This window comes from Pipistrellus hanaki (genome assembly GCF_964339955.1).
Source record: "Pipistrellus hanaki genome assembly, chromosome: 3".
Classification (NCBI taxonomy): domain Eukaryota; kingdom Metazoa; phylum Chordata; class Mammalia; order Chiroptera; family Vespertilionidae; genus Pipistrellus; species Pipistrellus hanaki.
This window is the reverse complement of record NC_140505.1, coordinates 160,391,858-160,416,417: the sequence shown is the minus strand read 5'-3', so window position 1 is coordinate 160,416,417 and position 24,560 is coordinate 160,391,858. Positions and strand designations below refer to the sequence as shown.

At 43.8% G+C, this 24,560-nt stretch overlaps 1 protein-coding gene across 2 annotated transcripts in view; it reads right to left on the bottom strand.

The window, feature by feature from the left end:
• The window catches only part of ST8SIA1 (ST8 alpha-N-acetyl-neuraminide alpha-2,8-sialyltransferase 1), a 138,398-nt gene extending 114,576 nt beyond the window's left edge, over positions 1-23,822 (bottom strand). The window contains exon 1 of one of the 2 annotated variants that reach the window (XM_084877253.1): positions 23,111-23,822. In XM_084877253.1, coding sequence (XP_084733379.1) covers positions 23,111-23,346 — 236 coding nt within the window. In that variant the 5' untranslated portion in view covers positions 23,347-23,822. The remainder of the gene's footprint in view (positions 1-23,110) is intronic. The other variant, XM_084877254.1, reaches the window with a different exon arrangement.
• Positions 23,823-24,560: the final 738 nt, after the last annotated feature.

Genomic DNA, 24,560 nt, shown 5'->3' with positions numbered 1-24,560 from the left:
TTCAGTTCTCCTGACTGTAGCATAGTTGTTTCATTTCTTGGCATCCATCTCACAAATATAAGTGGGAATTTAGCAAGTGAATCATGACAGCTGGATAAGGGAGAGAGGAACAACGAAAACTATGCCACTGGGATGAATCAGAGATGTGAGGCAGAAAGAGAAGAGACAGCCTTCTCATGACTTCAGTTCAGAGCTTTATTTGTAGGACCCTTAAAACAGCCTTGAATGTTCAGCAAGTGTTAATTCACCTTCGCAGACTGAACTTTAACTATTTAAGATCATTTCCTTATACTGCAGCAAAAAGAGATACCAGGCTGTAACTTGAAGCCCTGAATGCCAAGGTTAGTCTTACTGCAAAGGAGCAGTCCAGCTCAGTAAGGAGCCTAGAGCCCATGAGCTCATGAGCCTTAGAGCCAGAGAGACCATTTCCTATCCGCATAACCCTGAGCAAGGCCCTTTAAGCTCTTTTTGTTTCAGTTTCCTATCAATTAGATAGAACTATCTTATTCTCTCATCAAATGGTGCTGGAACAAATGGGTATCCATACACACAAAATAAATCTACGCATCAACTTTACACCCTTCACAAAAATTAACTCAAGTGGATCATACACTTAAATGTAAAAACTATAGAAGTCCTAGAAGATAGAATAAAGAGAAAAACATAGATGGCTTTTTAAGGATGACTTTTCCTTGCTCTTGTTTTTAATCCTTGCTCGAGGATATTCTTTTTCCATTGATTTTTAGACAGAATGGAAGGAAGGGGGGAAGGGAGGGGAGAGAGAGACATCTATGTGAGACACATGATTGGCTGCCTCCCGCACATGCCCCAACCAGAGAGGGCAACCCAGGTATATGCCCTTGAGTGGGAATCGAATCTGTGACCTGTGGTGTGAGGGCCAATGCTTTCACCGCTGAGCGACACGGGACAGAGCTAAGTATGACTTTTTAGATATAACATCAAAGGCACAATCCATGAAAGAAATAATTCTCCAAAATAGGCAAAGAACTCTTAAATTTCAATAAGAAAACAACCCAATTTAAACATGGAAAAAAGCTGAACTGATAGATACAAAGAACAGATTGGTGGCTGTCGGAGGTGGGGGGATGGGAGATAATATGGGTGAAGGTGGTAAAAAGTTAACCAACATCCAGTATAAAATAGTAAGTCCTGGGGATATAATACACAGAATAATGACTGCTCTCAGAGGACATGGACAGCCTGTCCCTGTTCACCTGAGTGGCTTCAATCACCAAAAGAAAGGACTGGGAATGTTCAGGTCCTCGCTGCCCAGTGGGGAAGCAGCAGCTGCTAAACGCTAAACGGATGGGGCTCTGCATCGCAGAATGCCCTTCACAGGCCCTCTCAGAGCTGCTGGAGGTTGACGTGGTGCCAAAGCAAACAGACTCAAGAGTTTTCATGGCGCTCTAAAATCAAGAAAACTGAGCTAAACACCAGAATAAGACTGTCCCAAAATGAAGGTGGATGCAAATTGACAAAGTTGATCAGAGATCCTTTAGAGCTGTGGTTCCCAACCTTTTTCTGGCCAGGCCCCACGTAAGCATCTCTAAAATCCTGATGCCCCCTCTGTGACATATAATTCTTACTACTCGAAAAGTGAACTATTCACATGGAGGAAGCCTAAAAAGCCATTAAGCTGGGCTAAACAAGCTTCCAAAGAACATGGCATCCATGAAAGAGAAAAATAAGAGAATGAAAGTACAGGTGAAGTACTGAGGAAGAAATTGCTAAGAAATTGTTTTTAAAAAATAAGAAGTGATATGAAAAAATAGCAAATAAAGTTTCAAAACATATAAGAGAACTGAAATGCATAAATATGTCACAATATATATCCATATACTGTTTATGAGGCCCCTAGAACCATAAGAAATGCAAAAAAAAATTCACTGTTAATAACTCATTCTTGAATTGCCCCCCTTAAAAATCAATTTGAGCCGAAACTCTGGATAGAGTGTTGGCCTGCGGACTGAAGGGTCCTGGGTTCAATTCTGGTCAAGGGCATGTACCTTGGTTGCAGGCACATCCCCGTGGGGAGGGGGGGTGTGCAGGAGGCAGCTGATCAATGTTTCTAGCTCTCTATCCCTCTCCCTGCTCTCTGTAAAAAATCAATAAAATATATATTTTTAAAAATAAAAATCAATTTGACCCCCTGTAGGGAGTGTGTCCCCACAGTGGGAGCCACTGCTTTAGAGTCGGCAAACTGGAGTAGAGGTGGGGACGGGAAGCAGACTGACAAGGCACAGCGGGAGCAGTAACTAGGAAACAATACCATGCCATGGTGTTTCTACCCCAATCCACAATGTCCATGACCTGTCTCCCGCCCCTACCCTTGCTGGTGAGCTCCTGCTCCTGCTCTTTGCCGTATTATGGCGGGTGGGCTGGTGGAGTAGAGGCCTGTTGCTTACAAACTCAGCAATAATCCCCATCCAGGCTGGCCTGCCTTTGGTCTCTTTTATTCTACTGGTAATGGAGCTTTGCTTTCCCCCACGGACTCATGTAACTTTTAACAGTGCTTTAAAGGGCTTTTCTCTCTAACCTTTCCCATGCTGCATAGGTTAACCCGAGTCCAAAGATATTATCCCACTCCACTGAACAAAGGCCTCCATCTCACAGTCACGATGTAGGCCAAACGCTGAAAGGATCAGGGGCACTTGGGGACTCTCAGGGCTGCACCAAACGCACACATACACAGCGAAATCCTGAAACTGAGGATAAACTCTGGCTTGTTTTTCCTCCATAAAAAAGGAGTTGAGAGACTTTTTGGAGACTGTTGCGGCTCTTATAAATAATGTGTGCTGTGTGCTTACATTTTCTATGAGGCAAGGGCATGTCCTCCTGGCCAGCAGCACCTAGCAACAGTGCCTGGCACGCAGAAGGCACTGAACAGAATGAATGGAGGAGTGGATGAATGAATGGGAAATGAATATGTATAGCATGGAGTCTTAATATTAGGCAATAAATTAAACTACCCCTGAGAGGTGTTCAGACAGCTGCCTATAGGCCTTTCAGACAATCTAATATTTGTATTCATATAGCAAATACTTATTAAATACTTAATAAGATTGTGATGAAGGATCTAAGCCAGATGCAAGGGAGGAGAGGGACACAAACCAACCCAACAAACTACCATCATGGGATTTTTGAGCCTTTACCGCACTCTCACCCTCCACCTAGGTCAGTGCTCGGCAAACTGCGTCTCACATACAGCTCTTTGACCCCTTGAGTGTGGCTCTTCCAGTTTTTCACGGAAGAGTGAATCTATTTTGAAGAAGTGGTATTAGAATACCACAGCCTGAATGAGTCTATTTTGAAGAAGTGGCATTAGAAGAAGTTTAAGTTTAAAAAATTTGGCTCTCAAAATCAATTTCAATCATTGTACTGTTGATATTTGGCTTTGTTGACTAATGAGTTTGCCGACCACTGACCTAGGTGGTTACAATTTAGCCCAAGACTTTTAATTACAGTAAATAAAAAAATAACTCTTTTTTAAAAAATATGTTTTTATTGATTTCAAAGAGGAAGGGAGAGGAAGAGAGAGATAGAAACATCAATCATGAGAAAAAAATCATTGATCGGCAGCCTCTTGCACACACCCCCACTGGGAGGTCAAGCCCACGACCCGGACATGTGCCTGTGTCAGGAATGGAACCCAGGACCCTTCAGTCCACAGGCCAACACTCTATCCACTGAGCCAAACTAGCTAGGGCAGGAAAACAACTCTTAAAATAACAGAGTCAGAAAATGCAATTGTTTTATTTAAGACTGTTTCTTTTTCCTTGAAATGTCTACCATATGATGAAGCAAACGTTCAGTTTTCTTTTTAAACTACATTTTTACTTAATTACTGAATTCCTAGAAAAATGATGCAAATGGTCCTATAAAGGCATTGCTTCTTAAATGTCAATTAAACACCATGGTAATAGAGAGGATAATCGTGACAGATGAAGGCATATGTCCCAGTGACTAGGTACATTCCTCACAGCTAGGTTTCCTCCATTCTCAGTGAGGGCGGCTGCCACTGTACATATCCAGCTGCTTGGGAATCTTTCTGTTGCTTTGGCCTCTTGAGAATTCCCTAAGGGGAATTTCACCCGTAATGTTAACAATCATTGTATGTTTGCCTTGTATGCAATAATCACTATTCACACTGAAAAAGAGGAAACCTCAAATCTGCCCTGAGCCAAAGTCAAAGATTTTCTATAATAACCAAAGAAACCAGATTTAAGCATTGGTGGCAGGAGGTTGGGGGGGAGAAGGGGGTGACTGTCAAGAAACTAATTTTAGCCTGGCCACCCTGGCTCAGGGGTTAAGCGTCAACCTATGAATCAGGAGGTCACAGTTTGGTTCCCAGTCAGGGCACAGGCCTGGGTTGTGGGCTCTATCCCCAGTAGGGGGTGTGCAGGAGGCAGCCAATCAATGATTCTCTCTCGTCATTGATGTTTCTATCTCCCTTCCTCTCTGAAATCAAGAAAAAATATATATTTTTTTAAAAAGAAACTAATTTTAGAAATTTAAACTAAGAAAATAAACAGATAAGCATTTAAGATGTATACACAAAGATGTTCATCACACCATCCTATCTAATAAAGAGGGAATATACTAATTGACCATCACGCCCTCACAAAGATGGCAATGCCCACAGGCTTGCGCTGCCGGCAGTGGCAGCAGCAGAGGTGTGATGGGGCATCGCTTTCCCCTGATCGCCGGGTCTCCTCCACCCCTGAGGGCTCTCAGACTGTGAGAGGGGGCAGGCCAGGCTAACGGGACTCCCCCCTTCAGTGCATGAATTTTCATGAACCAGGCCTCTAGCTACCCATGTTTCCCCGAAAATAAGACATCCTCCGAAAATAAGACCTAGCGCATGGAAAGATAAGACATCCCCTGAAAATAAGACCTAGCACAACTTTGGGAGAAAAAATTAATATAAGACACTGTCTTATTTTCGGGGAAACAGGGTATTTATAAAGGTGAGAGGTTATAACATATGACTCGCTTGTAATAGTGAATTAGTTAAATAATTAACTATCCCAACAAAGGAAAATCTTGCAGCCATTAAAAAAGTATGATGTAGGAATACATATATTGTTACCAGAAAATTATTCACAATGTACTGTTGGACTCATTATAATTTTGCTTTATACATACACACAGAGGCATGGAATGGTCTGGAAGACTCTACACCAAACTATTAACAATGTTTATTTACCATTGTGTAAATATACACCAGTTTAATTTTCAGTCTTTTTTACAAATGGAAATAGAATTGCACTTATTAAAATGCCCCACTTTGAGAAAGTAAAACTCTTTTAAAAGGCTATTTGATTTCCTATGTCCAGTATTTACCAAATACATTGGATAATTTTTTTAATTAAAAAAAAATCTAATTTCAATATCCTTTTTAAGGATCTTTCACAAGACCTTATTTGTTCCAATATAGTAACATTTTAAAATTCACTATAAATATTTGTATTTTATCACAAACTTAAAAGTTAAAAGTGACTTAACTATATGAGAAAATGTTAAAGATATAACACTGAATGGCTAAAAGAGGATATAAAACTAAATATACAAAATACACACAATTTAGTAATACACGCATAAGCAAACAAAACTGCACAAAAGAAAGTGTTCACAATGAATACTCCTGAGGGCTGAAATTACGAAGGGTTTTTCCCCCTCCCTTTATCTACATGTTAAATGTTTCTACAGTTAGTAACTATTACCTCCCAAATCAGACAAATAATAAGCACTATAAAAATTTCAAATAAGCACAGGGAACACAAAATCACGTATATATCTACTGCATCAGTAACTGAAACAGGCACTTTTCCTAAAACGTGCTTTCTCATTACACTCACTTGGAAATCTCTGGAAGTGCACTCTGCTACTTAAGCCTGGATAATGGAGCACGTTTAGCTCTGAGTTCATTTCAGCTTCTCCTGACACCTAATTAAAGGAGTGACACGGCTCTTATGGACTTGGCTACTTCCCTCTGACACAATGGTAGAGCTACCAGACAGTCCAAGAGAAAGGGAAAAAATCAATAGCTTCAAAACTCAGCATAATCATCTGAAACAGGCAAACTGTAAACTTTGGAATGTATACTATAATACATCACTCCATTTCTTCCTGCCTTAATTAATGACACTAGACCAGACTGGAAATTTTATAAAATCAGGAACCATGTCCTACTTTCATCACTGTATCCCAGAGCCTAGCTGGCACATAATAGGCATAGTAAATCTGGACGAATGAATGAACGAATAGGCGATTTATGGCTGGACTCTGCTCTCTTCCTTAAAATTCTGCTGGTCATTTTATAGCATCCTTATTGCTACCACTGTGGAAAAAGAAAGTGTGTCATAAGGTCACGTTTCATTGTTACATGTTCCATTACTGAAGGTACAAGTAATAGGCCTAGGATAGGTCCCAGGAAGCAGCTTTGCTCATCATTACGGCTTACTAATTGGCAATTATTCAGCACCTAATCCTCTAAAGCTAAGTAATGCTACCCACAGCTAAGGATCAGAAAGGCCAAGTAAATTTTTCAAGGTCACAAAGTTAACAAACGACAGAACCAGGATCAAAACCTGATTTTCTGAGACCCAAAAGTCCAAACTCTTCTTAGGTGGGAAGAAGCATCCTGTCATCTCACCCAGTCAGAAGCAGATGGCTATGGATTCTACGCTAATTATCTCACTTAATCCTCATCATAACCCTAGGAAGTGGATTGGCATAGTATGCCATTTTTCAGGTGACAAAATGAAATAGAGAGATTAAGCAACTTGCCCAAGGTGCACACAGCTCCCAACAGAGCCAAAATGGAATGACAAACTGAGAAGAATTCTTAATGGATATCTATCACCTCCCTCATAAGGGATTGCATTCATGATATACTGGTATAGTCAGCATCACTTCCAAGGTGACTCACAACTCTGTCAAGAGACAAACTGGCCATACTCTACACTAACATATATAACTAGAGGTCCAGGGCATGAAATTTGTGCACAGAAGGGGGGTGTCCCTCAGCCCTGCCTGTACCCTCTCCAGTCTGGGACCCCTCAGGGGATGTCCAAGCGCCTCTACCTGCCTGCCTGATTGTGCCTAACTGCCTCTGCCTGCCAGCCTGATTGCCAACTAACCGCTCCCCTGCTGGCCTGATTGCCCCCAGTTGACCTCTCCTGCCAGCCTGAGTGCCCCTTAACAGCTCTCCCCTGCGGTACTGATCTCACCCCTGACTGCTTGTTCCCCCATGCTGGCCTGATCATGCCCCTGACTGCTTGTTCCCCTGCACGGGCCTGATCTTGCCCCTACTTGCTCCCCCATGCCAGCCCGATCTCACCCCTAACCTTGCTCCCCATTGCCGACCTGATCTTACCCCTAACTGCTTGCTCCCCCACCAGCCTGATCGCCCCTGACCTCCTCTGCCTCATCCTCCGCCACCGTGGCTTTGTCCATAAGGATGTCAGATGTCCAGAAAATGTCCGGTTGGCCCGGTCTAATTAGCATATTATCCTTTTATTGGTATAGGTTATTCAATTGATCCAACTAGCTTCCTAAACCTTCCTACTCTCCAAAATGAAGAGTAATAAGTGCCCAAATTGTAAAGCACCACTCCCATTTGTAAGGCAAAGGACAAAGGTACAAATGTATCTAAATATTTTAGTTACAATCAAATAGACAAATAAAAAAATGTGTTCCATCCCCCTATGTTTTTCCCTGGCCAAATATACCTGCATAACACCTGGAATGCCACATTCATATTTAGGCTTCTCAAACTCCAGGAAGTTTAGTACTAGACATGGTAGCGCAGAGAGAAAGAACACCCCAAGTGTGCATGTGACTCCCCAATCCCACGTGGAAGTTCCTTCCACAGCCTTCACTTCCCACAAAGAGACATTCCTTGCCCACCCCTTGAGCCTAGGAGTGTCCACAGCAGCGGGCAAGCCATACTCAGGGTGAGGGATGGGGAAATGCCCCATGCAGGCAGGCAGGCTTGGATCATTTGGGCAGGGAATTCCAGGGCCAACAAAAGCCTCACTGGCTGAAACCGGTTTGGCTCAGTGGATAGAGCGTCAGCCTGCGGACTGAAAGGTCCTGGGTTCGATTCCTGTCAAGGGCATGTACCTGGGTTGCGGGCACATCCCCAGTGGGAGGTGTGCAAGAGGCAGCTGATCGATGATTCTCTCTCATCAATGTTTCTAACTCTCTATCCCTATCCTTTCCTCTCTGTAAAAACCCAATAATATAAAATATATATATATATATATATATATATATATATATATATATTTTTTTTTTTTTTAAAGCCTCACAGTTGCCTTGCCCTCTTAAGAAGTGGGGAGAGCACAGGAGCAGCAGAATGAGGCCAAAAAAACTAGAGCACAGAGTATGGGCCCCTCTTGCCAGGGTTTGAGGAGGGCACTGATGAGGACTCGCCCCAGCTGCCACACAGATTTCAATATAGACAGCTGCTTAGAGTAGTAAATCTCTCTAAATGCATCCCTCTCCCTACCCCTCCCTAACCAAGGCCTGGCCATCTACCAAAGTACAATTCATTCACTCCCCTTCCTGCAGTCCAAGCACTTACAGTGTGTAGTCTCCAGTTTTGTCTTTTAATTGCATGATATTTTCTGGGATTTTTAATCCTTTCAAATGGGTTGGTTATGTTTCTCTAAAGCAGGGGTTCTCGGCCAGGGGCAATTTTGCCCCCCAGGAGACATTTTGCTAATCCTGGAGACATGTATGGTTATTTAACTCAGTAGGCAGAGGACTTAGATGTTACCAAACATTTTCCAGTGTACAGAACAGCCCTTCACAATGCATCACCCAGCCTAAAGTGTTAGTAGTGCTGAGACTTAATAGTGCAGAGGCTAGGAAGCACTGCTCTGAAGAACTCTTAAGGCCCAGCTAGCATGGGTCAGTGGTTGAGTGCTGACCTATGAATCAAGAAATCATAGTTTGATTCTTGGTCAGGGCACATGCCCAGATTGCAGACTTGATCTCCAATGTAAGGTGTACAGCAGACACCCGATCAATGATTCTCTCTCATTATTGACGTGTGTGTGTGTGTGTGTGTGTGTGTTTCTCTCTCTCTCCTTTTCTCTCTGAAGTAAAATATGTTTTTTTCAATAAAAATATGTTTTTAAAAAAACTCGTAGAGAGAGAGGATGCCATTTACTCCTTTGATTCCCCACATGGCCAAGCAGAGTGACGAACCTCACTAAGCATTTGTTGCCTGGCAGACAGGCGATCTGGCCCCAAACTTTCCTAAAACGTACCCTACGCAGTAATTTTTAAAACTTTAGGAACTATGCTTAGTTCTGAATGAATCTGGGAATGCGAATCTAAATGAATCAGCAGAAAGGGATGGCAAACTAGTACTCTTGATGCAGTATGAAAAATGCACCTGTCACTAGCAGGTATTTAATATTTGTATATTTTTCTGTTCATTATGTCTCCCTTCATTAGCCAATAAACTTCAAGAAAGTAAGAATTAAGTTCACTATTATAGTTCCGGTATCTTCTCTGGTAAAAGTGGTAGACAACAAAGGAGTAAGGGATGCTGCCTGCGGGAAAGATAACATGGGTTGGGCTCTAATTATGTGCCAGAAACAGAGCTAAGCATTTTAACTCATTATCTATTCTAATGTGCACAGCAATCCTAAAAGCAGCCACATTTTACAGACCGGAAAATGGATAACAAAAGGCTCTCTCGCTGAAGAACACAGCACAGTGGTGGAATCAGGATTTCAGCACAGCTAACTTCGGAACCTTTGCTCTTAACCTCCACTCTGCATGTTAAAGAGAGTAATAATTAGCTAGGTAAAGAGCGGGAGATGTGGCCTTGAAGGAAAACATTCCAATAAATATTAATGACTTGTTTTTGTCATTGTGGTTGCTGTTAATGAAGATTTTCATATTTATAAATCTGCAGCATAATTAAAGCTTATTTTCTCAAGCATCACAACTTATTAAACCATCCTTTTCCTTAATTAATTTTAAAGTGAATTTCACAAATTCCCCAACTTCACAACTATAAAACCTACATCATATATATATATATATATATATATATATATATATATATATCCATGTCCTATATAATAAAAGGGTTATATGCAAATTGAACAAATGGCAGAACAACCTGTCATTTTGACACACACTGACCAGCAGGGGATAGACGCTCAACACAGAAGCTGCCCCTGGTTGTCAGTGCACTTCCACAGGGGGAGTGCTGCTCAGCCAGAAGCCCAGAAGTCAGGCTCACAGGAAAGGCAAGCACAGTAGCGGTGGCAGGAGCCTCTCCTGCCTCCATGGCAAGGTTAAAGATGTTCGCACTAAGGATGTCTGCCTCTGTGTCCAGCAGGGCAACTGTGGAAATACCTGAAGCTTCTGATATCCATAGATTCAAAAATAGGGACAGAAAAGAAGCCACACAAGTCTAGAACTGTTTGCACTAGTGTTTCATTCAGAATATGGGAAAGGAAAGAAAAACACCGCTGCTCAGAGTAATGGTTACCAGCCAGTAAATAGACAGGATATTCAAAGTACTTTGGTGTGTTACCCTTGTCCCAAACCAACCAATAACACTGGCATACAGTCAGTGTCATTGGATACTTGATATTTGTTCATTTCTTTTTTTTTTTTTAATGAAATCATGTATTTAATGGGTTATCATAGTGCCTCATATAAAGTAAGGGACTGGTAATTTTTTTGGTTTTGTTTTTTACTTTTTTATTAAATTTATTGAGGTGATATTGGTTAATAAAAGTGCACACATCTATATCATATCTATATTGCACTGTGTGTTTACCACCCAAATTCAAATCTTCTTCTGTTACCATATATTTGACCCCCCTTTACCCTGACCCAACCTTAAGACCATTCGGAGATTCTCACCTGGCTTCCACCTACCTTCCAGTCTACCAGTCTACATTGCCTACTCTAGTCTCAGAAGGCCACTTACTCACTGTCCATACAGGCTGCACACCAGGCTCTTCCACCCCGTCCTGCTTTGGCCTTTGTTATTGTCTCTGCCAGGAGCATCCTTCTGCCCCCACCTCCTGCCTCCGCCCCATCTCACCAGCCTTCAAGGCTTAGTACAAGCACTAGCACCTCTGTTACTTCCCTCCTTCTGACAGAATGAAATGCCATGTGCCACAAACTTACCCAACTCTTTGCTTGTGTTTCTATTCTTACAACTACCTTATAGTAAACAGAGGTATGGCCGAAACCTGTTTAGCTCAGTGGATAGAGCGTCAGCCTGCGGACTGAAAGGTCCAGGTTCGATTCCGGTCAAGGGCATGTACATTGGTTGTGGGCACATCCCCAGTAGGGGGTGTGCAGGAGGCAGCAGGTCGATGTTTCTCTCTCATCAATGTTTCTGGCTCTCTATCTCTCTCCCTTCCTCTCTGTAAAAAAAATCAATAAAAATATTTTAATAAATAAAAAATAAACAAACAAACAGGTATTTGGTGAGCATCATTCTAGGTACTATCATGTAATTTCTTAAACCTGTATGAAATGATTACCCACCCCATGTTACACATGGGAAAAACTGAAGCTCTGAATTGAACTTACCAATGATCACACAGCGAGAAAGGGATACAGTCAGAATTCCAACCATTCTCACAGCGCCTTGATCCTCACATCTTTTGCAGGGCTCTGCTGCCTCTCTTTAGTGGCCCTATTTCCAGTTGGTGAGTTCACTGCAAACATATGCCTACAGCAAATCCCTTGATGACAGGGGACCAGGGCATATTCATCTATAAATGTATAATGTTCCACTTATACAGGATTCTTAGGAGAATCAAATTGCTCAATACATTTAAAGCACTGAGCATAGTGCCATCATAATAATAAGAGCCAAATAATTTGTGGTGGTGGCTGTTACTACATCAGGGACCAAGAAGAAAGCCTTGAACACAAATTCTGAACTGAAGTTTTCTTCTGAAAAGCAAATGAAATGGATAAGGACCAAAATGACAAATGTCCCTTTGGTTTGGCATTTCCCCACTACGTGATTACTCAATCAAAAGCAACAAGAGTCGTATCAAAACTTTCTTTAAGGGTGTTAGGGAAATTCCCTATTTGGTTCAAAACTCTCAGAGCTTTGTTACTTTCTTGCTGCCCTCTCCTATGAGATTTGCCAAGGTCACCCTCTGAGAAGTCAGTACTTAACAAGTTGTGAGCTGGGATATAAAATTTCAAATGCCCAGACAAGCGGGCACTTTGTTAGCTTCAGCCAGCTAAGCTATATCTGAGGGTGTTTCTTTTTCTTGCAAATAAACTCTTGCATACTTTGCTGCTATTTGGTACTGTCTCTTGTTAGAATTCCTTCCTATAAGCAAGGCAAGAACCAGGGGTGCAGAGACCACCTCTAACATACTAGGGCCATTACTTAAATTTTGCAAATTGTAAGTCTTCTCGCCAGGAGGCTGGAAAGAGGGCTATTTTGCTTTTGCTTCTTCTTTTTTTTTTTAAATATATTTTGTTGATTTTTTACAGAGAGGAAGAGAGAGGACAGAGAGTTATAAACATCAATGGAGAGAAACATCAATCAATGCCTCCTGCACAACCCCTACTGGGGATGTGCCTGCAACCAAGGTACATGCCCTTGACCAGAATCAAACCTGGGACCCTGGAGTCCACAGGCCAACACTCCATCCACTGAGCCAAACTGGTTAAGGCTGCTTTTGCTTCTTATCCAGAATCAAGAGGGTGAGGCAGCAATTGCAGTTAATCGAAGAGAAATGACTGTGAGAGGAAAACAAAAGTAACTATGAGTGCCTGGTGATGAACCGGCACAAAGATAAGAGGGCTATTTTGCTTTTGCTTCTTCTTTTTTTAAAAAAATATAAAGCAGACACTCTCAGGCAACTGAGGGTTTCTGGGTAGGTATTGGAGGGTCTTCCTTGCAACAAGTAAGGGCCTAATAGGGACTTCAGAACACATTTGTAATTAAACTTAAACTTGCTCACATAAAGGCTGGCTTCCAGCACTCAGGGTCTCCAAAGTTATTCTAGACAGCCTGCAGGGGACATATAAGAGGAATGGAGATGGCCAATGGTGTAATGGCCTCTGGGAGCCCCTTCTGCTAGCAGCACACTTTGACCCGTTACATTGAGCCCTGAGAACTCTGCTAGCAGTTATGACTTGCTCATGCCCACATTCTCAGCATATTATTTTGGCCCATAGGAAGTGCCATGAATTGATGTGCCTGGCCTGTCCGACCCGTTCCTGCATCTACATTCTTGGGTCTCTCCATGTATTATAGAAATTGGGTTTATGTTGCATCTGCCAAAGAGCTAGAAGGAAACATCACAAGACAGAGATGTTCTAAGGATTCTTCCCTGAGGACATTAATGAGATTCCACTTTTAACATGTTTTCTTGAGAACCAAGATGGTGGTGTAGGCAAATGCCTGTGCTCACTGCCTCCCACAACCACATCAAAATTACAGATAAAAGGGGGGAGGGTTGTGAAAATGACAGTGGCTTCCCCCCAAGTTCCCTCCCCCCCTAGAATTCCGTAAAAAGGCAAAGGACATTGAGTGGTATTTGAGATTTGAGGGTGAGGGTTACTGCAGATTGGAAACATATTTCTAGGTTTCAGTTCCACGCCGCAAGTCAACACGATGCCATTTTCAACTGTACAAGAGTCTGCTTACGGATTTGACGTGATCTTAAGGGCAGCGTCAGAGGCCGAATTTTTCACCTATTAATGTTTCTCCACATTTGTCCTTGAATCTGAGTAACTATACAGTACTCGCAGTGTTTCCCAAACTTTTGACATATGTGTACCCCTTCTATAATTTTCGTAACGCTGAGTACCCCTCGTACTCATGAGAACATAGAATTAGGGGCAGCTAAGCACGGTGCAGTGCATAGCCCCACCAAATGCCGGTGCAAGGCAAACCCCCACCAAACTCTTCCCCCCTGGAGGTACGCGTACCACACTTTGGGAAATACTGCAGTACTGTATACTTAACTTCCATCGAGTTTGATGTCAATTCTTGTGAAAAGAGCTCCTGCAGGTCACAGACTCGTAAAGGAACACAGCAGCGAGGCACAAAATCTGCTGGACCAGTTTTGGAACCAGAGAAGTGTCCCCTCTCATTTGCCATCTTCAATATCAGTCTTACCAGCGACTTCTCAATTTGTACGTTATCTGTAAGGAGAAGGGAAACCCTAAGTCTTGTCTAACTTAGTGGAGAATGTGTGTGGGGGGTTTAGGATGATAGTGAAGTCTTACCGAGCTGTGTTATCTAACTTGTAGATAAAACACTGTCATTAAAAGTTTGGATTCACCTGTTCCTTGCAGTTTTAAAAGCAGTAATTGCAGACTCCGGGAATGTGACTAGTCTGTGACTTAAGGCTGTTCGCACCGAGGAAGCTCTTCAAGTGCTAGAACGAAAGACTTCTAGTTTTTGGCTCAAATTTGGTTAAGTACTGTTTGTATACCAGGATATGTGAGATGTAAATGTAATAGGTCACTTTCACCCTCATAGCTATAACATTAAAATTTTGTAGGACAGAAATAGCTTGTATTCCTGAATTAATAGACGTTGTACTGAAGTATCATGTTTTTAAAACTATATCTATCTATGTATACAGAGTAAAGTTTGCTGCTGTTACCTTGTCTGGGTTTCAATGTGTGCTGATATATATGTTACACACACACACACACACACACACACGCACACATATATATAATATATCATATACACACACACACATAGAAAATGGCCTAAAGCAGACATCCATGTAATTACAGTTGCAAAATGAAGACATTTTGGAAAGAACATTGTGTCATAGTTCAATCATTTGCAGTGGCTCTCTGTCCCTCTTTCCTGTGGTAATTTTAGGAAGTTTTGCTGCTTGAACTCTGCACTGGGTCCTCAAATAAACCGATGTGAATGTAGCTCCCTTCCTCCCCCTCAGCCACGTGTGAAGAAGCAGCCACACCCCAACAGAAGAGAAAGAAAAACCTAGAACTATTTCAAGTTTTATCTTTTTTGTATATGAAAATGAAATAAAATAATAATAATATTGAAAAAAATTACAGATAAAATACAGAATCACTGGAAAGCTGGCTGAATGGAAGTGTTACAACTAGAGAACTACAGAAGAAAGCACACTGAGACTGGTAGAAGGCACGGAGGCATGGAAGGGCTGGCCCAGCACCCACGTGTGCATAGGTGCCACTTTTTTAATCACAGGGGAGATCGCCTCTGAAGAGGCTGCCCAGAGGAACAAGGGGTCCCAGCCATACATCAGATACCCAGTCCCGGCTCCCAGAGCTGGGAAAAGAAGTCCCTACAGGCTGTAAAAACCAGTGTGGATTAGGGCTGAGTGCTGGAGACCCAGCTGCTCATCTTAAAAGGCCAGCACCATGAACTGAACTTACAAGCTCCTGCTTCCTCTGAGCTCCAGTGCTGGGTGAGGCTCTGGGGAAGCCAGACACATAGGAGGAGAAACTGGACTATCTGGCATCAGGGCAGGAACTTGGGGGTGGCTTTCTTCCAGATGGAGGTGCTCCCAGCTGTCACTGTTTCCATGCAGGGACCTCCCTGGTTTCAGGACTGACTGGCAGCCCATTCTGTTTGCTCCTCCCTGGTGATTCACTGAGACCCTGCCCCACCAAATTTACAACCCCACCCAAGCTGTGCATAGTTGCTTTTGCATATGAATGGCCTGTCCTTTCTCAGGCTAAAAATCTGTCAAACAAGCTGCAACTGGGTCAGGAAGCCCCAAACCTATTAATTAAAGGCCCAAGACCCAGCACCAGCCTGCCTTGCATCACTGCTGGGTCTCATCTAGCTACTTCCAAACCCTAAACATAGAGGAGAAATATAAAGATCTCTCTGTAGTTCCTACTGAGTGGCTCCAGGAAGCAGCTGACTTTGCACCTCCCTGGAGACTCAAGAGCTAGTATACCCAGTGGTCAGTGTGAGACCATACCAGATTATAACTCTTCACATCCAAAAGTGACACACTCAATGGGCAGACTTTAGTAAGCACCAAAGCCCCACTGAAGTAATTCCTGCTCCATAAGGGTATCTCCTGCACAGCAATTCTCTCATTGTGGTTGCAGCTGGTCCTCACAGCCAATTAGCCTGAAGGTCAATTCTTCCCAGTGACACCAACAGCAATCAAGGCTCAACTACAAGATTGTGCACACAGCCCACAAAGAGGTGCATCAACAGTGTCCAACTCAGGTGATTGGGAAGACTGAGCCACTGGACCCTATAAGACACCTACTACACAAGGCCAACTCAAGGAGACTTAGCAGCTCTATCCAATACATAGAAACAAACACAGGGAAGCAGCCAAAATGTAGAGACAAAGAAACATGTCATGAATGAAAGAAACAGAAGAAAGAAAATTACTGTATATAGAGTTCAAACCCACAGTTATAAGGTTACTTCTAGAAATCTTCAAGGGATGTGGTAAAACTTTTAAAGATCTTAGTGAGAATGCAAAAAAAAAAAAAAAAAAAAAAAAAAAAAGGAAAAGGACCAGTCAGAAATTAAGCATACACTGACATAAAGAATAATATACAGGTATTCAACAGTAGACTAGAGGATCCCAAGAATCAAATCAATGATTTGAAATATAATGAAGCAAAAAAACACCCAACTAGAAGAGCAAAAAGAAAAAATAATCCAAAAATATGAAGATAAGAAGCCTCTTGTATAATTTCAAGCACACCAACATCCAAATTATGGGGGTGCTAGAAGAAGAGAGAGAGAGCAAGTTATTGAAAACCAATTTGAAGAAATAATGACAGAAAATTTCCCCTACCTGATGAAAATAAATAGACTTTTAAGTCCAGGAAGCAAAAAGAACCCCAAACAAGAGGAACCCAAAGATGACCACATCAAGACACATCATAATTAAAATGCCAAGAGCAAAAGACAAAGAGAGAATCTTAAAAGCAGCAAGAAAAAAAGCAGTTAGTTACCCACAAGGGAGTGCCCATACAACTGTCAGCTGATTTCTCAACAGAAACTATGCAGGCCAGAAGGGAGTGGCAAGAAATGTTCAATGTGATGAATAGCAAGAACCTACTGCCAAGATTACTGTACCCAGAAAAGCTATCATTTAGAATTGAAGGTCAGCCGAAACCGGTTTGGCCCAGCGGTAGAGCATCGGTCTGTGGACTGAAGGGTCCCGGGTTTGATTCCAGTCAAGGGCATGTACATTGATTGTGGGCACATCCCCAGTAGGGGGTGTGCAAGAGGCAGCTGGTCGATGTTTCTCTCTCATCGACGTTTCTAGCTCTCTATCTCTCTCCTTTCCTCTCTGTAAAAAAAAAAAAAAAAAATCAATAAAATAGAATTGAAGGTCAAATAAAGAGCTTCACAGACAAGAAAAAGGTAAAGGAGTTCATCACCACTAAACCAGTATTATATGAAATGTTGAAGAGTATTCTTTAAGAAGAGGAAGAAGAAGAAAAAGAAAAAGATAAAAAATATATATGAACAATACAGAAGGCCCCCTGGGAAGGCACATGGGCATTCTTTAAATTATTGTCAGCTGAATTCAAGGTCACAGGCAGAGCCACATCTTGGATACACATTTACCAAAAAAGCGGATATGTTATCAGCACTGACTCTTACCCTTGCCCAGGGGTTGGGTAGTGGGACTTTGATATCCAGCCTCGCACCAGGAATGCTTGTACCAGGAATGCTCAGTCCTCCTCAAGAATTCAAATAAACTCCTTTGATCCTAACTTTCGGTGAAACTTCCTGGTATTTGAGAGTATAAAATAAACTTACTCTATCGGCTTGGGGTCCCTGTCCCTCCATCAGAGAGGACTGTGCTCCCACCCAGTCCCAGCTTTTTTCCTTCTATCTCTGTGTCTTGTTTCTTTTTTTCTTTTATTTCTCAATCCCCAGCCATCTCTATTCAGAACCAGTTCATCTCTCTTTCCGTGCTGGATGCAGAAAAGAGACCCCACCATATGGAACAAATACATATCTATTAAAAATTGAATCTAAAAAAATCTGATGAACAGAATACCTGGTGAATGAGATACAATCAGGGGCATGGAAATGGAACAGACTGAAATGGAACAGAGGGAAAGAGGTGAGGGGAGTGCGGGAAGAGATTAGACAGAGATCTTATATGGATGTATGCATTACCTATGGACACAGACAATAGGGTGGCAAGGTGGGGACCTGGGCAGGGTGGGACCTGGGGAGGCGGGGGCGGGGGGAGACTCTGTAATAATCTCAACAATAAAAATTAATTTTAAAAAAACGCACACATATATTCCCAACATTGTCAGGCAACACACAAGCTGAACAGACTTGTTCAAGATCTGTAGAAAACCAATGAGGTAGAAGTCCCCAATCACCCACGTCTCAATTTATACTGTTATTTACAAATTTCTTAATATTCTTTTGGATTGGTCTTTTGCTCTTTTGTTGTCTTGGAATGCCTCCTTTTTCAGAATCGCTCTTCTATATAACTTTTCTCCTTATTTGCTCATTTGCCTGTGCACTTCCAGACACACCATTTAAAACTTGTTTTGGTGTTTTCTATAATCATACACAATGAATAAACTCCTATTATTACCTCTAACCTTTACACATGTGCTAGGCCTAGAATGGAGAAACAAGAGCTATTTCTTATTTTACTCAAGGGCTAACTTTACAGGCTCCCAATATAACTGAAGTCTGTTGGATCTGCCACAGAACAAGGATTGACCATGCTCCAGTGGGACTCCTGGCTAATTCTTATCCTATCCCATGGACCCCATCAGGTTAACTTGTCTAAGCACAACCCAACTTTTTTAATTACTCCAAAACTTACTGTAACACCTTAGATTTTTCAACCCTTGACCACCATATTCTATGCAAAGCTTAACAAGAATTTCTCCCATCGGGCAGACAGAGGTGTTTTTCATTGTGACCAGGATGGCCTCACTTTAAAATTCTCAGACAGAAAACAAAACTTCCTAGAATTGTAGCACAACCCTAAGTGCTACCTGCTGTTATAAAAATGGCACACAAGCACGCACACACACACACATCAGCAGGTATTTGCAACGGATCCCTTGTTAAAGCAGAACCAAATGGTACTAACGGTACCTTCCAATCCCTAAATAGCTCTAGTACCTGCAATACAACTTTTCAGATACAGACTATACAAAACTACAGCAGAGCCATTCTTTTCCCATCTAAGGGAAGAGCAAGAAGACACTACCCTGGATGTAATACATCAGCATTGCCATCAATCACTAATTGATTAAGTCATATCTCCCTAGACCCCACAAACCTAATGATGCTGATGGATGTCTTTGCTTACCCAAAGGACTTAGGTTCCTAGGACAAACACCCCAAAGTGGAATAGCTCAACAATACATGAATCCGTCTACAGACACAGGAACAGGGACAACAGGCTACACCACATCCCCAGAGAAGCTGTTCAGAATTATTGTCCTCACAGAAGGTGCGAAAGGGCCAGAGATTTACTCGTTCTGGGCCTAGCAGCCTTAATTGGAAGCCTAATTAGGCTAGCAGGGAGCATTACCTACAGTGCTGTACCAGCCTAAAATATCCCTGCTTCAATGACCACGATTGCTACTACTAATGGCAGAGACTTAGGATAATTATTCCAATCAATAAGTTCAATAGCCAAGATGGTCACTGATAACCACATAGATTACTTATTAGCTTCCCAAGGAAGGGTATGTACCCCAGCAAACACTCCGTGCTGTTTTTACATGAATACAACTGGCCAAATTGAAGCAGACCGCTCAGGCCATTTTAAAACATGCCGCTTGGCTAGGGGATTTTAATCTAGAAGGCATGAAAGACACTATGTGGAATACAATTAAGCAGGCATTTCCCAATTTAACTTGGTTCTTACCCTTGTTAGATCGACTAATAACTCTCATACTTCTCTGCACCTTCGGTCCCTGCATAATGAACAAACTAACAACTTTTCTTCCCTCCCAGATACAGGCAATACATCAATAAGGCTATCAGCTCATACATCAAAATCCATTGGACCGGGCTACAGGGCACTGGCCCTCCACCCCAATCTAGCCACCCCAGACAGAGCAAGGGACAGCGAGCCAACACAGCTCCATGTCCAATTCAGCGGAAGTAGAGTCAGAAGCCAGACTACCGTCCCTCAACTTCCCAAACGAATTTGACCGATATCAGTCGAAGGGCGGAATGTTAGTATGTTAGTAGCTAGACGGGCATGAATGGGGATAGGTGGCTAAAATCAAGGGGAAGGCACGGGAGGTGCTTACACAAGCATGAAGAGTTATGCTACGCACACCCAAGAGTGAGGAAGCCGAAGACTGGAAACCTCCTCTAACAGAGAGTAACATCGAGGTAGCTTTGAAACCTGAGAAGGTGTTTTTCTTTTCTTTTTCCACAATCCAACTCCAGGGTATAAAATTTTAAATGTTCAAAGGAGCAGGGCACTTGGTTCTGCGTCAACCAGCTAACCTGCCCTGTGTATGTCTCGGTGTATTTCTTTTTCTTTCAAGTAAACTCTTGCATGCTTTGCTGCTATTTGGTACTGTCTCTTGTTTGAATTCCTTCCTACAAGCAAGGCAAGAACTGGGTGCACAGAAACCACCTCTAACATTCTGTCTAATATTTAGAAAACATACACTACTACTTGCATACTAAAAATCCAGGTGGTAAAATACACACACACACGCACGCACGCACGCACACACATGCACATGCACATGCACACACAATGGATTTTCGCAAACGTGAGAGTAAAAAACAATTTAACTTAAACCATGATACTTTTACTATTGTTTAAAACTCCTTGTACCTGCTTATTCACTTAAATGTAAGGGGTGGAAGGGAGTGTGGGTAGAATATGGACCAATAGAGTTTCTTTACAAATTTGGCAGGTGAAATATTCCAAATTCATATAGGCTGGCAAGCTGTTTTTATTTAAGCTGTAACATATAACATTTATATAATTTATAAAAATTATAGCACTATGGACTGCTATTTATCATCAGGGTTGATTTTTTTATTTAAACCTTATACCAACTAGGTATGTTATTATTTCATTTATAAATAAGGAAACTGAGACTCCAAGAGATAGAGTAACTTAACAAAGACCCTCTGCTGTTTATCTAATCATGGCATGGTCAGTCTAAAAATCCAGGCTTCTCCTCTGAAGCACACATGCTTTTCAATAAGGAGTGGTGCCCCTTACACCATTTTACAGCACTATCTTGGAGGGATACGTGTTTAGGCAGTTTGTACGGTGTATGCATTTCAGTAAGTGATTCTCTGCACGTAGAGACAAGACCAAATGACACCCAAACAACCAAAGATTACTCCAGGCTACAGATAGCAAGGGGCAAATGTGTCTAAGAAAACTATCAGCCTGTGTGTCTCAGAATATGAAGTATTTTCCACTTGATTATGTTTTCCAAAAGAAATCTATTCTCTAATGGAGCTTCATTATTCCTCCCCCTACACCTCCCCCCCCCCCAAAAAAAAATGCACTCTTTCATTGCAAACCAATGAGATGCTCTTACCTCATTTCCTTATATTACATGAAAGGCTTTCTATCTTTAGAGAAAAGAATTGCTGGGTGCTATCCCTTTGAGTGCTCTTGAGCCCAACAATCAATACTGTGGAGGTGAAGGAAGATAAATCCTCATACCCTTTTAAGGGAGAGGCGTGATTTTAAACTTAATGAAGTCTAAACAGAGAAGAGAAAAAAAGTCTCCCCTTCCCAGTGTAAAGGAGAACTTGACAGCCTTCCCTGAAAGAATTGCCTAATTCTTTGACCTTCTTTCCAAAACCAGGCCTGAGATGAGGGAGGAAACCGTATATTTTTAAAGTGCTTTTAAAAAAAAAAATTTATAGATGTTTCTGAACATTTGGCACAGTTGTGACAAATGTTTAAATTGGCTCTCACCTGCCCATGAACTGCCTGAAAGGTCCTGCTCGGAGCAGAGGAAAGCACTCCCCATCCAGACCACAACAGTCAGCGGAAGTGCTAGTTACAGCATCCTCAGCCCAGGGGACTGAAGGTGAAAGGGGCACCTGCGGGGGGGGGGGGGGGGGGGGTGGCGGGGGGGGGGGCACCCCTGTGTCCTCCAGCATGCTTTGGGGAACGGAAGGGAAGTGGAAAGCAGTCCTGTCTTCCCTCCAATCCACAGGCAGCCCCTGTTGCCAAGAACTTATTTTTAGACTCTTAAACTGCAATCCCCAGCACGGAAGGAAAACTACAACCTCTGAGGGATCCTCAGAGTTCTGGTATCCAATCTGGTTATAATTTGTTAGTTTTTTCTTCGGTCTGTTTTCTGAGGTCAAGCCACTCCCTAAAGCAATCTCCCGTCCTTCAGAAGGCTTCCCCAGGCTAAGCCCAGAGAAAGATCTGGGAGCTGTAGAGCTTGTGTGATGAAGTGCCCAGCAGGGACACTCCCAAGGTAGCTGACCTTGGAGAAAGATCGTCCTCAAGACTCAGTTTGCGGTTAGTAAGCTGGGGGTAATAGCTGTTATTGGAAAGTTACTGAGACTTTACCATTCAAAATCACACAGTCCCGGCTCTTAGTAGGGTCTCAGGAAGTGCCCTGTTTGTGATAGGCACGCTGCACAAAGTCACGGGGTCCTGGCTGCGTGGGCATGTTCGCACTGCCCAAGCCTTGGTCACCACTCCTTCAATCAGTGATTTCTGTTGCCAACCATTCACCTCACCTCATTAAAAACAGAGCCTACCTGCTTCTAGTTCTCTATAGCTTCAGATGTCTGCAGAGCGTAAGAGAGGAATTCCCATTAAGGGCAAGGCACAAAGTTCGCCCGGGTCCCCCCTTCCCGCCAGGTATCACCAAACCGTAGACTACACATCAGACTTGGGCAGAAATGCGTACAGGCAAAGCAGGTGTCTGCCTATTTCTGGAGGTCAAGGGTGGTCAGAGCTCCTGACTCAAGGGTCCAAGGTTAGGGATGGGAAGGAAGGAAGAAAGGACTGGGATGAGAGGGATGCCTCTGCGAGGCGGGCCTCGCCAGTGACCCCTTCCTCCGCGCCCTGGGAGGAAAGGACACCATCCGGGGAGGGGCCGGGAGGGCAGGAGTTACCTGAAAAGTCTGGCCGCCGTTTGGTTCCTCCGCCACGCTGTGCCCTGCTGCAGCACCGCCTGCACGATCTCCTTCTCGTTGGGCAGCCGGTAGACCGGGAAGATGTAGAGCCAGCAGAGGACCACGACGCAGAGGGCACTGGCTCCCACGGGCAGCCGGGTCCGCGGGAACTTGCACGCCAGGACAGCCATGGCCCCTCGGGACGAGTGCCGCCGGGCCCGCCCGCAGGGGCTCATCGCAGCCCCAGGGTCCCGGGGGCGGGGGGTGCAGGGGCGGAGGGGGGCGGCGACCAGAGCCTCAGCACAGCGCTGAGCGAAGTGCGCCCCCCATGCACACACACCTTTGGCTTTCTTGCTTGCACTTGCACAGACGCTTCTTCGGGCCCCCACGGCCCCAAAGGTCAGAGCTTAAGGATTTTCTTTTCTTTTCTTTTCTTTTTTTAATGCAACTTTTTTTTTTTCAAGGATTTCTTTCTAGGGGAAGCGGTCGGGCGGCAAGTCACGAGCCACGATCATGGTCGCTTCCCCCTGGAGAAGGCGGGCGCTGCTGGGTCCTCCGCCCGCGCGGAGAGCGGCTCCCGCGGGCTCTGCAGCATCACCGTGGCCCGCGGCGCGGGTCCGGGGGGCGGCGCGGCTCCCTCCCGGGCATCGGGCCCCGTGGCCGCGTCCCCTTCCTTCCGAGAGATGCTCCTGCGCCTCCGCCGCCTCTGCCCGCCTCCTGGCCGCTGCGCCGCCGCCGCCGCCGCCGGCGCCCCCTCGCCCCCCGCCCTCCCAGCGCGCTCTCCTCCGCGCCGCGCCGAGTCCTTGGAAATTTCCACGGCGGCGGCGGCCCGGGACCGCTATCCTATCCAGCCCCGGGCTCCCCCGCCTCGCCGCTGGCCGGGACCCCCGCTCCCCGCCCCTCCCCGGGAAGAAAAGAACTCGCTCTCATCAGTGAATTCAGCAGCGCGCCCGCCGCAGCCTTCCGCGGCGCCCGGACTCCGCCCGGGGATTGGTGGAAATCCAGGTCCCCTCCCGCCCCCGCTGCCAATTTGCCTGCTCCGACCCGTTCGGATGCGCGATGCGCGGCTAGGGCGCGCGCCCCTCTCCTGCCCTTGCGCTCTGAAGATAGAGGCAAACAATAAAAAACAAAAACACCACTATCTCCCCCCAAAATATATATATATATATATATATATATATATATATATATATATATATATATATATATATATATATATATATATATATATATATATATATATATATGAAAAACACCACTACCCCCCCAAATATGTATGTGTGTGTGTATATATATATATATTCCTCAGTGTGCCGGAGACGGGCTGATAACCTGGCCCTTGGACACGCAGCCGGTACGCAGGGACTGTCACCCTGGCCTCTCTCTACCTGGTTGCCTATATACCCGAAGTGGGATGCGAGAAGGCCGGAGGAGATTTATCACCCTGGTG